The sequence below is a fragment of the Zingiber officinale genome, chromosome 3A (genome assembly GCF_018446385.1).
Source record: "Zingiber officinale cultivar Zhangliang chromosome 3A, Zo_v1.1, whole genome shotgun sequence".
Taxonomy (NCBI): domain Eukaryota; kingdom Viridiplantae; phylum Streptophyta; class Magnoliopsida; order Zingiberales; family Zingiberaceae; genus Zingiber; species Zingiber officinale.
The window spans coordinates 35,269,877-35,285,655 of record NC_055990.1 but is presented as its reverse complement, the minus strand read 5'-3'; the positions used below and the strand labels follow the sequence as shown (position 1 = coordinate 35,285,655).

Here is a 15,779-nt window from a genome sequence, read left to right as displayed (position 1 = left end):
ATGAAAGGATTTTAATAGGAGGTGATCTAAATGGGCATGTCGGAGTGAAAAATGAGGAATATGAGAGTAATGGGGTTATGAGTTCGAACGAGGAACGAGGAAGGGAAAACTATATTAGATTTCATGATAAGATACGACTTTATATTAGCTAATATGTTTTTTAAAAAAAGAAAAGAACACTTACTCACATTCAAAAGTGGGAATAATAAATCGCAAATCGCCTTTCTTATGGTTAAGAAGGATAAAGATTCAGAAAGATCGCAAAGTCATCCCAAGAGAAAGCTTAAATACCCAACATAGGTAGAGTGTCGATATACGCCTCAAACATAATAATGTAAAGAAAATATATACAATTTCTAATTAAGCGGTGGAAGTTAAAGGACGAGAAACAAAATATATTTAAGGAGACGGAAGTACAAGCATTAGGTGAAATATACATGACTCTAATACAACAATAAGATGGTATCAAAGTCGAAAATAAGAGCTAAGAGTGTTCTCATGAGTCAAAGGGCACGATCACAAGTAAAGAATCTGGTGGAAACGAGAAAATACAAGAGAAAGGAAGGAAAACGAATAGCTTATAAGGAATTATATATTTATAAAAACGAGGAAAACTTAAAAAATATACAATACAAGAAAGAAGCTAAGAAAGTAGTGAGTAAGAAAAAAAATGAATTATATCAAAATCGGATACAAAAGAAGGGAAAGAGATATTTATAGTATAATAAAGTGAGAGAAAGGAAAACAAGAGATCTCAGCCAAATAAAACGATTAAAGACGAATGTAATATAGTATTAGTAAACGATGGAGTAATAAAAGAGCGGTGGTAGAGGTATTTTCATCAACTTTTAACGAAGGTTTAATAACCAACTTAACTTAGTTAATTTAATTAGTCGAGCATAGAAATTTTAATTTTTATCAGAATTCAAACTTCGTATAAAATAAACTTTAAACGAGACGATGGAAAAGTCGCTGGACCGTATTTATATTAGAGGTATGTGCTTAGGAAACAAGGTATGAACGACTTACAAAATTATTTAACATGATATCGAATACTCATTATATGCAATTGAATAAATAACAAACTAGGGTTTCTAGTTCATACTGTAATTTATTGAGAGAGAGTGTGTGTGTGAGAGAGAGTGGGTGTTTGAAATGAAGTTTGATTCAAGATCTTCTCAAGCAAAAAGAAAAAAAAAAGAAATTAAAGAAGGATTTGAGTTTATTTAAGATCTTGGATCAAGCTTCATTCCTCACACTTTAATTTACTTCTGGAATATATATCAACTAATTAAGGCTGAATCTGCAATAGGTAAATTAGTTATGGTCAGTGTTTTACTCTTTCTTATTAGTTTGATACATAGATTATTATGTGAAAGTTAAGTTGTTTTGTTTTTGTTACATATAATTGAGCTTATCTCTACAAAAAGTCTGTATGCAAATTTGAAGAGTAAATAAAAAACTAGGGTTTTCTAATTCATACTGTAATTTATTGTTCTGACTTCTGATCACTTTGATACACTATTATGTGAAAGTTCATCATATTTGTTGCTTTAGAAAAAGGACGACAGATTGCAGAGAAATCATTTGCGATCATTTTACAAAACGCACGGATAGAGAGACGCCTTACATGTAATACAAGGACGGGTGAAATGAGGAGCGTCGGGTGTTTTATGTGACCGTAAAGTACCTTTTAAATTAAAGGTAAGTTCTATAAAGCCGCAGTTAGACCTGCTATGTTATATGGAGCAGAATGTTGGGCTATGATTCGAGCACATGAGCATAAGATGAGAGTTGCAGAGATGAGGATGTTAAGGTGGATGTGTGGACATATGAAGATGGACAAAATAAGGAATGAGAGCATTAGAGAGAAAGTCGGAGTTGCATCTATTGAGGACAAACTCCGAGAGACACGTTTAAGATGGTACGGACATGTACTTAGACGACCAATAAATGCTCCAGTTAGGCGATGATAAAACATGCATATCAAACGAGGAAGAGGAAGACCAAAAAAGACTTGGTTAGCAACAATAAAACAAGATAAAATTTATTTAAATATAGATGATGATATAATAGGAGATAGAGCTCAATGGCGTAAAAGGATTTATACAGCCGACCCCACCTAGTGGGAAAAGGCTTGGTTGTTGTTGTTGTTTGGTATAGTAAAAATGTATAATTAAATTTTATTATCATGCTATGTTGTTAATTTGTTAAGTTGTTATATATAATTTTTTCAGGTTATCTGTTATCATAATGACAAGCAATCCATCTTCGACAGCATCTGTCACTCAACCCTAATCTGGAATGCTTAGAAGAAAGTCAAACGATATCGGATGGGAGTTTGGGATATTGATTGATCCTAAAAATCTCGACAAAATTAAATGCAAGCTATGTGGAAAAACCATATCAGGAGGAGTGTATAGGATAAATACATGGAAATATACACTGGTTGTCGAAAAGCATCTCAAGAAGATAAAAATAAGTGCAAACAAGCTATTTTAGAAGGGAGTAATGAAAGAAGAACAAAATAATGGAAGAACAAAGTTCAGAGAGAGGTGACTATTTCTCTAGATAAAGAAGGTCTTGAAATGAAGGGATGGATGGAATTAAGAAACCTCTTCCACTGACCCCTACGGATAGATACGATCGGAATCGCTCCGTAAAACGCAGCTCAGGAAGTAAAGTGCTCGCAAAAAATATAAATGAGGCACTTTTCAAAGAGAGAACTCAACAAGTTCAACAATATGTTGGGAGATGAGTTTATGAAAATCTTATTCAACGCTGTTGATAATGATAGTTTCAAACAACTAATGGATGCAGTGGGTCATTGGACCAGGATTCAAGCCTCTAACTCAATATCAACTTAGGAGCCACTATCGAAAGTCAAGTCGAAAGAACAAAACAATTGTTAAGAAACAAGAGAAGAAGAGAAGAACTTACTCACGACAAATGCATGGAGTGATAGAAAAGAAGAAGCATCTTAAATTTATGTGTTAATTGTAAGGAGGGTACTACATTTTGTAGTCTAAGGAGTTTTCGAGGAGGCGACACTTGAACTTATTTTCGACTACGTTGACAAGTGTGTCAACAAGTAGAGCTCGAATATCGTTCGATCAGAATGTATAACGCCACCAACAAGATGGGTTAAATCACGAGAGAAAACGACCCGGGATCTTTTGGAGTTCATGTGCAACTCACACTATTAATCTCATGCTTGAAAGTATTGGCAAACTTCCGCGATATAAAAAGGTGATTGAGTAATCCAAGCCTTTTATCATTTTCATCTATGCTCACCATAAGACTTTATCATTGATGAGAAGTTTCACGAAGAAGAGAGGCATAGTCCGACCAGGAGTTACCAGGTTTGCATCAAATTTCCTCACATTGCAAAGTTTGATTGAAAAAAAAGCTAGTTTAAGGGCCATGTTTACAAGTGATATGTGGGAGAAATGTAAATGGTCAAAAACAAACAAAGGAAAATTGGCTTACTCTACAGTGATGAGCATGAGTTTTTGGAATAGTGTGACATTTTGTTTGAAAATATTTGCTCCTTTGGTAAGAGTTCTTCGATTGGTAGATGGAGATAGAAAGCCATCGATGGGGTTTCTATATGAGGAGCTTCTTCAAGCTAAAGAAGATATCAAGGTAGCTCTGAATAACGTGGAATCAAATTATTAACCTATTATAGCCATTATTAAGTAAAAAATGAAGGATAGACTTGATACATCATTGCATACCACTGCATTTTTGTTGAATCCTTATTTTTACTACAATGATAGTTCTATTGCTCTTTATGAGGAGGTCGCGATGGGGATTTTTGAATGCATGGAAACTTTGACGCTAAACGAAAGTTAGATCTACAAGATACAATTATTAACAAGGAATTTCCAAAATATAGAAATAAGACCGGGTTATTCGAAAACATCAAAGAAAAGCGTGTGAAAAACGATGATACATTTGATCCACGTACGGTGGAGTACATACTACCACACACCTAACTTGCTAAGGGTGGCATCGAGGATACTTTTATTAACTACAAGTTCATCTGGGTGTGAAAGAAATTGGAGTACATTTGAAGGAGTAAGTTTTAAACTTTCAGTCTACTCTTTAATTAAATTAGTTATAATTTTTAACGTCTATACTCTATATTCAGGTACTAACTATAGTATCTACTTTCTCTGTTTTTTTTAGATTCATACAAAGAAAAGAAATAGGTTGGATGCCAACAGGTTGAACAATCTAGTATTTGTCCAATTTAATGCTAGATTGTTGAACAAACAAAAAAGAGAAAAAGAAAGAAATGTTGATGTGCGCAAAAACGCTGAAACCAGCAATTGGATTATGAGGAAGGGAAGAAATACATACACACTAGGTTTGAATGGTTGACCAACAATAGGGTAAATTCTACAACCTCACAAGAATCACTGTGAGAGAATGAAGATGATTTTGAATCCGAAGAAGAAGACGAGGATCACAATAATGATATTGAGTTTGTGTCCGATGAAGAACAAGTTATTGAAAATTATGGAGAAGAAGAAGCAGAATAAATATGAGTCTATTAGTTGTGTAATTTTGAACTCATTTTGTTAAGACATGATTTATGTTATTTAACAATTATATTTTGCTTAGTGGTTACTAGTTCACAATGCATTGTAATCTTGAATTGAACTATTGTTACTATTTTCCAATGTTCTACTGTTTACTATATGATTATGATAACTTACTGCATGTTCTACTGTTTAACTTACTGCATGTTCTATTGTTTAACTATTTCTTTTATAGTTTTTCATTTTTTGGTATTGGAAAGTATGTATTTATTTCAGCATACATAGTTAGATCTTCATTGCTATGAAATTGTTTAAGAAAACATTTAGATTTGCATATGACATTGTCCACAGTCCACATGAAACAAGGGATACCGAGGAATCCGCCTAGTGGTGCCTAGTCCCCGCCTAGGCGGCCTAGACGCTAGGCGCTGGTCTGCCGCCCGACTAGCGCCTAGTGAATTTTAGAACCTTGGCAGTACAACTTATATACATTATCTCTCTTTTCACTGATAAGCACCAACATCGCAATTTGGATGTCATAGGATATTGTGACTTATATTTGACTAATCACTATGCAATATAATTAATATTCCAATGTCACAGGATGTCACAAGTTTTTGCCTTACAAGACTATGGATATTTAATGTTTTATGAAACGATACGATACTAGGCTCACGTTGGGCCTGATATGCACTCATATCAAGCCCACGTTGGGCCTGTTATTCAAGCATATCAGGCCCAACGGAGGCTGATTATATTTTATTTTTTTCCAAACACCTATAGAGTTTTAAATAAGGATTTACCAACAAAGTTGGAGTCCTTGCATCTCCAGAATACCACTCGAACTGAAATGGGTCGCATCAAAGGTGTCTAGATCCATCAGTGGGTTTTGACCAAAACCCACTAATGGCCCTCCCCTACTTGGATTTACCTGAAATAATGTTCTCTGTGAAGGTCTGACTGGGGATATGGTATTTCTGGTGTCAAAACGTATTTATACCCCCTATCTATGGCACGGAACAGTGCACAGTTTTTCTTTTCAACCCTATAGAAGCACATTTTAAAATTGATCTTATTTTATTTTTTTGATCAGCCCCCTGTTAGAATGTTTGGAGTTTATATTAGGGGGAGATTGAATTAAACTTTATGAAACGATACGATACCAGGTCCACGTTGGGCCTGATATTCAAGCATATCGGGCCCAACGGAGGCTGATTATATTTTATTTTTTTTCCAAACACCTATAGAGCTTTAAATAATGATTTTCCAGCAGAGTTGTAGTCCTTGCATCTCCAGAAACCACTCGAACTGAAATGGGTCGAATCAGAGGTGTCTAGGTCCATTAGTGGGTTTTGACCAAAACCCACTGAAATCACGTTCCCTGTCAAGATCTTGGTGGGAAGATGGTATATATGGTGTCAAAACGTATTTATACCCCTTGTCTAAGAAGGTATAGCTCCGTGCCAGTTGGCACGGAACAGTGCACAGCTTTTCTTTTCAACCCTATGGAAGCACCTTTTAAAATTGATCTTATTTTATTTTTTTATCAGCCCCTGTTAGAATGTTTGGAGTTTATATTAGGGGGAGATTGAATCAAGCTTTATGAAACGATACGATACCAGACCCACGTTGGACCTGATATGCACTCATATCAGACCCACGTTGAGCCTGATATTCAAGCATATCAGGCCCAACGGATGCTGATTATATTTTATTTTTTTCCAAACACTTATAGAGCTTTAAATAATGATTTGCCAGCAGAGTTGGAGTCCTTACATCTCCAGAATCCCAGTCGAACTGAAATGGGTCGAATCAGAGGTGTCTAGGTCCATCAGTGGGTTTTGACCAAAACCCACTGATGGCCATCTCCTACTTGGATTTACCTGAAATCACGTTTCCTGTGAAGGTCTGACTGGGGAGAAGGTATATCTGGTGTCAAAAAGTATTTATACCCACTGTCTAAGAAGGTATTGCTCCGTGCCAGTTGGCACGGAACCTAGTGACCTTGTGCTCTTGAAACCGAGTGTTGGGCCGAGCCTATTTGATTTTTTAAACAATCCCAACCGTTACCATGTTTTTAGTTTTGAGAAGATAGAAATGGTGTGCAGTATAACTTATATACATTATGTCTCTTTCCACTGATAAGCACCAGCAGCGCATTTTGTATATTGTGACTTATATTTGACTAATCACTATGCAATATTATTAATATTCCACTGACAGTTTATAATCTTCTCATATACTACATACCACTGTATTATACAACAAAGACTACATACAAAGATATTAAACTACCTACACTACGTAATAAGTTCATTTACATTCTATACAAGTTTTTGCCTTACAAGACTATGAATATTTAATCCAATGTTGTAAAATACTTATTCCTCAAAATTGATACCATTACATCAATTCTAATCTTTTTCATGTCTCCTTGTTTGAAGTCCATCTTCATATCATATAGGAGACATCGAATGTATTGCATCACAAAGAAGCCACAGTCAATGCTGTAAATAACAACAACATTTTTATGGTCAATATTTTTTTATCAATAATTTATATTCATACTCTGTGCTCGATTTACCTTGCTTGTTGTTGTGGACATTCTATTGTACGAGAGACTCATTTATCGAACGGATAATGCCTTTCCAAGTGTGGATCAATAGCAGCAACGTGCTCACAACTATATAGTTTAAAATCTGATACTTGAAGATTGAAGAGGAAATTTTCATTTTCCATCAACTAGCATTTATATTAGAATACAGCCATACATATTATTATTAGATGCTCACCGTTGCTTCAAATTCATATTTGTATTTACTTCCACTTGCTAGAGAATTGTACTGATTGAACGTCATTGATTTGGTGTCCACTAGCAGCAAGTGGAAGTGTGCATTATCACTGCACAAAGGTATAAAAATATACCTTACCTCTTCATCTCCTCTATCTGTCTTTATCAGGTGTTGGAAGGCAAACTTACTTGACGATTTCATTAATGATTACAAATATGCAAAGTCATACATACATAACCAAATCATAAAAAGAATTTTAATTTTTACTATACTCAAATCAATTCCTTACTATGAAGAATGTTGAACAATATATTGACTTGTTGTATGTGCTTCCAGACGGGAATGTCCCCCTAAATAGAATTTTACAATACGTGTCGATTACATCTCCTCTTGTCAATATCTCTCCATTCACACCAGATAAAAAGGAATACAAATTTAAACAAAAGGGTGGTTCCTCCCAAACTATATCATTTGTAAACCTACAAAGTAAACAAATCAGAGATTATTTTTACAAATTTAATTTTGATAACCTTAGCTCAACTATGTAATTAGAGAAGTATATAATAATCTTGACTAATCAACTATGTAATTTACATACTTATTTTCTCCAAGGCTTTTAACAAGTACGTCACCTCTTCGTCTTGTTTTTTTTTTCTTGGAAGACTTAAATTGCTTCTTCACATACTACGCACACAAACAAAAAAGGCAATTAGATAATCCATTAAATCTAACAAATTACAATGAAATTTGCAGATATCGTCTTACAGCAATGGCTTGTTTCCTCATTTTGTCATATTTGGCAAACATATCTACATCCTTCTCTGCCTCTTCATCAGATTTGTCTTCCATCAATTGTACAATATTAATTTCTTCTTCCATTTCATCCAAATCAATTTTTCCTTTCCCCTTGCCCACAACATCAGATTCTTTGACAACTTTTTTCCCTTCTCCTAGACTTGTAACTTTCTCCGCAGGCTCACTTATTTGTATATTTCTACGCTGCCTCTTAGGTAAAGTTTTGAGCCACAATGGACTATCAATTGGAGTATCCCTGTAAACATAGCGACTTCTGTCACGTTCTCTCCTACTTCTTGTTGTAACACCTACAGGTTCAATTTGAGGATCGTCTACAGGCTCGCTATATTGAGATTCCATGCCTTTATTTTCAACTATTTTAAGTAATTCTTCCACCCTATCCTTCAATTGCATGTTCTCCATTGTTAGCTCTTTAATTCTGTTTACTTGAATAATGCAATTACAACACTCCTTATTAATCTGCCTTCCTCCTTCAGTGACTTCAATTTGTGATGCCTCCATTGCATGTGGACTGTCATCAATGCCAGCAAAGTTCTCAACCAATGATTTTTCATCTTGGTTAGGGATTAGGTCAATCACAACCTGTAAGAATATTAAATCAGATGTTAAAACAAGTCTTTTTAACCAAACTATAGTCAAAGTATTCAAAATTTACCTCTTCAGATGAGACTTGGTCAATCAATTCCCTCACTTTAATAATATGTGAAGGAATATTCCTCCACTTATTTATTCTTGCTCCGTTTATTTTGTATGGTTTTTGGATTGGAACATACTTCAAAAACCATGCCTGATTCACCATCACAAGGGTTATCTATTTAAAAATGTCCGCAAAATATTAATAAATTTCACATAAATTATACACTTACTGCCAAAAGACCAGCAAATCCCTTTAGGTAAGGGAGGTTGGTGTTAAACTTTTTTGTCTCAGTTGATGAAAATATATCCCCAATCTTAAGTAATTGTGGAGCCATAAATTCATGGATTGCTTCAACCCAGTTGAATCTATCAAGATTCTCAAAATCATCTACTATATCTATAAGACATAACGGGACCTTATATGTACTAGAAGAAAATAATACACAAACAAATATATACAAAATATAGAATTTGCAAAATAATAAAACATCGTTTTCCCTTTCAATGCGATTGTCATAAAATTTAAGCAATTCCTCAATTCTTGATCTAGTAGCTTCTTTTTTGTTTGAGAAGTAAGTTAGAAAGAGGTCACTGGATGCTTTAGCTGAATTTATCGGAATTGAAGCTCCTCGGTCTGCAATACCAAGCAGCAATGAAACGTCTCCTCTTGTGAAGCCAACCGGAACACCTGACCAAGTTAAATTATTATTAGACTTCTACCAACACATACAAAAGTATTAGGAACACCGTAGACATGATACGATGTCATATCAAGCACACGTTAGGCCTGATATGGCATCGTATTAGGCCCACGTTGGGCCTAATACGATGTTTAGCAAAAGATTAAATTTTACCATACACCTACTTTGTGATTAAAATACGAAATTATAAATTGTACCTGCGAATCTAAAGGTTTGACTACTTGAATCCCAATTTTGAAATATATTTACCAAAATCCCACGGATGTGCTACATATCTTCTATGTCCAAAAAAATACGAAAGGGTGACTATTTGATCAGCACTATGTGTTGGTCATATAAAATAACAGACCCTTCATGCGTTCCTTTTTTCGTGGATGGTTGAAAAAAACTTTTAAAGTGACCGAGGACACTATTCCAATGCAGTTTCTGTCCAACATCAACTGAACCCTATACTTTATAAAAATAAAAATTTTTTAATCATACTAGTTCTGCTTCTCAAGATCACAGAGTTTGTAAAATGATAACCTTTACAACTAATTGATGTGGAGAAGATGATGATACACCCGATTGACGTCTTTGCGCCATTATGATACTAGATGATTGACGTAAACCCTAGAAACCTTCACTGGTGGCTCGCGAACAGTCTTGATTTTTAATTGAACTGAAATGCTTGATGCCGCTTGAGAAATACTCGAGGTCACTAAACTAGGGTTTCACAAGAGGGAGTTGCACTCGCATGTCACGAAGGAGGGAGGTACACTAATGATCGAATTTATTTTTTAAAAATCAAAGTTATTCAAAAATGTGGTTCGGATGTCTGGGAAATGACGACTGAACAGAGGAGATTGGCGGGAGGGTTATATTCGGTATTACACATCACTTACCTTCGCCTTTTGGTAAATACCAAACGGTGATGCGTCTTTTGGTAAATACAGTATACAATGTACGCCTTATGATAAATTGTCGAATACTTTATTTATCATGTCTATATTGTGCTAACTTTATTTTGCAGAGTATGGTTAGTTTCTGGGACTAACGTATTTTGTAGGAAGCGAATTGGACACATTTACCTCGGATGAACAGTACCCGAGGCGCCCTCCATGGAGCTCGGAGGCGCCTCGGGGTCGCTTGCAGAGACGACCTCGCAGCAAGGCGTCAGGGAGCCTCCATGGAGCTTGGAGGCACCCTGGACACTAGTGCGAGGGCGCCCTCCATGCAGGTTGGAGGCGCCCTCAGGCGGATAAGCAGCGACCAGTTCGGAGCTCATCCATGCTGCGGTTTCGGCGGGATTGAGGGCGCCCTCCACGAGCTACTTAAGCCCAGTTCGACCAATTGCAAGGAGACAACGAAAACTGACAATCCTTCTTTCGTGTGCTGCTGAAAGATCGATTCTACAAAGCTGTAACTCGACACCGACGACCTGAAGCTTCAAACTCTTTATTTTTCATTGTCGGTATAATTTTCATTTTGCTTTATATTGTAAATCAAAATTGTATATTTCCGAGCTTATAGTGATTGCCTAAAGTAAACACTCAACGAGCGTGGACTTTGGAGTAGGAGTCGCCCCAAGATCCGAACCAAGTAAAATCCTTGGTGTGTTTCTATGTTTGTGTTTTATTTATTTCCGTTGCATATTTTACTCAATAGTTTTCCGAAACGAAAGTGAAAGCCACAAGCGCTATCCCCCCCTTCTAGCACTTTCGATCCAATAATGTAGTCCTAACTAGACTTCTCTCTTCCAAATATCAAGTCCTGTTTGGATCAACCCTTGGTCAAACTGACCAGATTTAGGTACATTGTTAAACATCGAAATCCTCGAGGTCAATTGTACCAACATCTTGTACCTATAAAGTATGATATCAACTAAAGTTACATTTGTGTCTATAATTACATATAGCTCAAGTGGGAAATTGTTGACTTTAATATCCCTTAAGGTGGGCTTACATGTGATTTAAGAGACTTGTGATACCGAAACCAATTAAATGATCTAACTTAAGATTATTGGATTTCGGATTATTAGATGTGGGTTTAATGTGTAGAACCCTTTAGCTCAATTCTCAATCCGTTATTATCTATGGGTTGATAGCGGATTGGATTTCTATATAAAGGGAAGGTCCCCAAGGGTTTAGGGCATCATCTTGACCTAGTTTCTTATTCCCCATTGATAAGAAATTTTTTAGCACCGTCATCTCCTAAGCCCCTTGTAAGATCCTCTTTGTTTGCTTCTGCTTCTTCTTTTTCTTTTTCCTCAGGATATTCTAGGCGACGCTAAAGGACAAGACATGATTTTTCAATCAGGTTCTTTGTCTATTATGCTTTCTTATATTATGTCATGTTTACGACATAACTAGATCTTGATTAGGTTTATTGTTTATCTCTTTGGATTTCTTTATTTGTTCTTAGCAATCATAAGGTTAGGAAAACAGTTAACTCTATCAATTTCATGTTCCCAATATCCTGGTACATCATAGCAACATTTTTGAAGGTTGCTGCGACATCGTCAATATCCATTGGAGTTAGAGGAAAAGAAAATAGCGATTGATCATGATGCACAGCACACTCATCAGACACTTGAGTGCTTGCATCATGCTGAGAAGATTGGTGATGATCCTCCACCAAGAACAAGCCTTCCTCAAGCTCTAAACCAATCTGGGAAGCAATTCCATCACCAAATATTTCATCCAATCCAAATCGTAACATGGAATATCCTGTGTCATCCATAGCATCTTGAAGTGTGATATATGTTTTTGCTCTGATACGGTGATCAACAAAATCACCATGAATAGCAGAATCTGATAGTTCAAAATCATCAAAATGAAAAGTCTCTGGTAAAGTAATGGAATGATAAGGTGCAATATACTCTTCCGGAGGAAAATCGACTGCAGTTGATCTGAATGCACATTTAACCTACCTAGAAGGAGATGGTTTGATAGTCGAAGTGCAATTGGAACTTCGGGGGAGAGAATAGATTCACTTTCAAATTTGGATTCTTCATTGACATCATCCTCTTCTTCCAAGACATCTTCATTAGATTCGTCATCATCCATCTCATCATCATCATAAATTGGATCGCCAACTATTATTTCGTTGTCCACATCTTCTTTATAAAAAATTTCATCTACCTCACCAAACCAATTAAAAAATTCTTCAATCTGCAATGTACTTGAAAATTTGGGAAGTTCTAGAAATCTGATATATGCGTACAATTAGGGGTGAGCATTGGTTAAAAATCGAACCGACCAAACTAAACAAACCAAAATTTTTTTGAACCAACCGGTCCGATCGAATTTTTCAACAAAATTGAATAAACCGAATTGACATAAATCAGTTAATTCGGTTTTCGACCGAATTAACCGAACTTCAACAAAAAAAAAAAAATCGGTATTACTTGCAAGAGGCCAGTGCTTCCTTCACAATCGACATTCCATGATCCATTTTGGAACCTAGAAATTAAGCCGACATTCCTTCTCAGCACAGACACAAATCTAGCAATCGTGTCTTAAGTATCCTAATAATGATCATTGCAATGTGTAGACGAAGAAACAACTCGAGTTATAAAACAAATGCTTTGAAAGAAGAACAGCGAAATGCAGAGAAAATGGAAATCAAGTAATCCATGTGAGCTACCTCCAGATCTGATCGACAGGTGGTAAGATCATCAGGCAGAGCAATCAATTCGGAGAGGAGTGCTTGGAGGAAGGAAGGGGCAATGATTGGGAGACATCAATGAGGTAGCAATCTTTCACATAGATGGTGGTGATCGTTGCCTATGGCCTGCGTGAGGACGAGGGGATGCCGACAGCAGTCTCACAGGTGGCGAGAGCGACAAGAGGGGAGGGAGGGATTCGTAGCCTTGTCGGTCGCTCATCTGCTACAACCTACATGAAGACGAGGGGACTTAATGAACTGTTGGCAATGGTCTCACTGATGAGAGCGACAAGAGGGGAGATCAGGGGAGGAGGCGAGAGTGGCGTTGGGAGGAGAGGAGAGCGGGAGTCACGACTCGCGAGGGGAGGTGTGAATGTGGGATTGGGAATTAGGTTATTACGGATTTTATTTTAATTTTTAAACTCCTCGTTTCAGTTTAGTCGGTTTAACCGATTTTGGTTTTTTAAAGCCAAAATTGAATCGATTAAATCGAAAAAACCGATATTTTTTTTCAAAAAAAACCAAACTTCCGAATTAATCAAATCGAATTTGTAATTTTGGTCGGTTTGGTCGGTTAATGCGGTTTATTGATCTTTTGCTCACCCCTATATACAATTCATCTCGACCACAGTTCTCACGATTGTGATAGGGTTTTGCAAAAGTGGAATCTGAATTAAAATAAGGAAACCTACGACCTTTATGATCTTGCGCTGCTAGATGCGGGGATAACTTTGTGACTTCTCTATAGATTGTCAAGTATCTTGTCTTGAGTGCAACATTGTGAGGCTTCCTTGGCCAAAATCTGTCTGTCACGACCATGATCACCATCACGACGACTATCCATGAGATTCAAATAGGTCTGATACCAATTGACGTCTGACGGGATAGTGATTATCTTGCGGACTATTGAATCAGTGGATTCAGGCGCGAATACGGGAAGCAATCTTCTACTACATGTTAATTGAAGAAGAATACTAGGAAATAGGAAAATAAACGGTACTGCCGAAAATATTATTAAATCAAAAAACTTTCCTTACATCAATTAATAAGACGCTTATATCGACCCAAAATCCTAATATGTAAAAATAGAAATTATTAAAAATATCCTAAATACCAAAAAACATAAAAATTTACTAAAAATAATAAAAAAAATCCAACAAATCATGCATCACTGGATGGCCCAGTATGGTAACATGTTGATTGTTATTGAGCTAACAAACATTTTGTTTGTTTTTGTAGGACTGAAAGTGCTTTGAACTTTGGTTGGTTTTTTCTATTCTACCTGGTAAGTTTTTTGTTTATTTAACTTTGTAGTGGCGTAGATTGATTCTCAACCACCTCTTCCCAGCTTCACATAGGTTTTGTTATTTACTCTGCCGTGGCTCCTCCGATTATTTTCAAGGGAAAATCATTGACGTAAGTGACTCTTTAAAGATATTTTCTTTCATAAAAATTTGTTTATGTTGTAATGACCTTTCTCCTGTGTTTCTTTGGCAGAGGAATTTTGCCAGCAATCGATATAATGGGTGACCATGCCCTGGTTGGGGTATGCTCTGTGTTACTTGGAATATATAATTAAATAGATACATTTATTAGAAAGTTTTCTGGAAGGCATAGTATGACAAACTATGAAGAACCTTTTTGAGATTTTTTTTTCTTATACTTTAGCTATAACTAGTTATGCTAAACTTCTATGAGAATCACCCACACTATGTGCTAGTACTGTTACATTGGCATGCTAGCGAGAGATGTGCTAATTATTTTCCTGTTGAAAATATTCAATTTATGTTTAGTGTGTTATCAGAAGACCTATTTAGAGTAGTTATCTGCAAGGCACCATTAGAAGATGTGTGTTAGCTCTTCTGATCTACTGAGTGAAATGAAATACTTGATTAAGCTTTTGTTGGAGTTTGATAGTTGGTGTATCATTCTTTCAGCCAAGGAAACGGAACTTGTTTATTTATTGCTAATAAGTAATAACCAAATCTGTATTTACCGGTAGCTCCTGTTGGGCACTATGTAGATTTGTCTAACTTGAGGCTTGCTTTGCTTACAGATCTTCTATTTCATTGGATTTGGTATGTTTTGCCTTGAATCACTTCTCAGCGTCTGGGTCATTCAGGTTCATCCTCAGCTAGTCCATATGTGTTTTGTTGGACGTTCATTCTTGTTCCATATTACACGAAACAGTAAAATGCACACGCCAAATAAAAACAGGGTTCAATGCTCTCTACTCTCTAGGCTATATTTATCTATGCTCATTTGTAAAGAAATCTTGACGATTATAAGAACTTGTTCCCCATTTTCCTCCTATGTAGCAATAACTTTTAAATTTGATACTTTTTTCTCTCTTCATTTTGTTTTCAGCAAGTATACATGTACTTCCGGGGCAGTGGGAAGGAAGCAGAGATGAAAAGGGAGGTTGCACGAGGAGCTCTGAGAGCTGCAATATGATTTAAAAGTCTTCCTTTCCAGGATTTCGATAGCAACTTCTTGTTTTTTTTTTCCCTTTTAATTTTAAAATGTTCGTGCATATTTCATTGGGCTTGAGATTATTCTCTGGGGGTTGATCTAGTGCGAGGGAAGCTGTGCTGTATAACTTGGGGTTTCTCTTCCAATCATTGTTCGTTGTTTACTCA

General features: G+C 36.2%; 1 protein-coding gene across 2 annotated transcripts in view; it reads left to right on the top strand.

The window, feature by feature from the left end:
* Positions 1-15,779, top strand: part of LOC122051724 (secretory carrier-associated membrane protein 2-like) — a 52,983-nt gene extending 37,204 nt beyond the window's left edge. For both annotated transcript variants that reach the window (XM_042612972.1, XM_042612974.1), the window contains 5 exons: positions 14,380-14,425; positions 14,489-14,556; positions 14,638-14,686; positions 15,197-15,262; positions 15,508-15,779. In XM_042612972.1, coding sequence (XP_042468906.1) covers positions 14,380-14,425; positions 14,489-14,556; positions 14,638-14,686; positions 15,197-15,262; positions 15,508-15,594 — 316 coding nt within the window. In that variant the 3' untranslated portion in view covers positions 15,595-15,779. The remainder of the gene's footprint in view (positions 1-14,379; positions 14,426-14,488; positions 14,557-14,637; positions 14,687-15,196; positions 15,263-15,507) is intronic.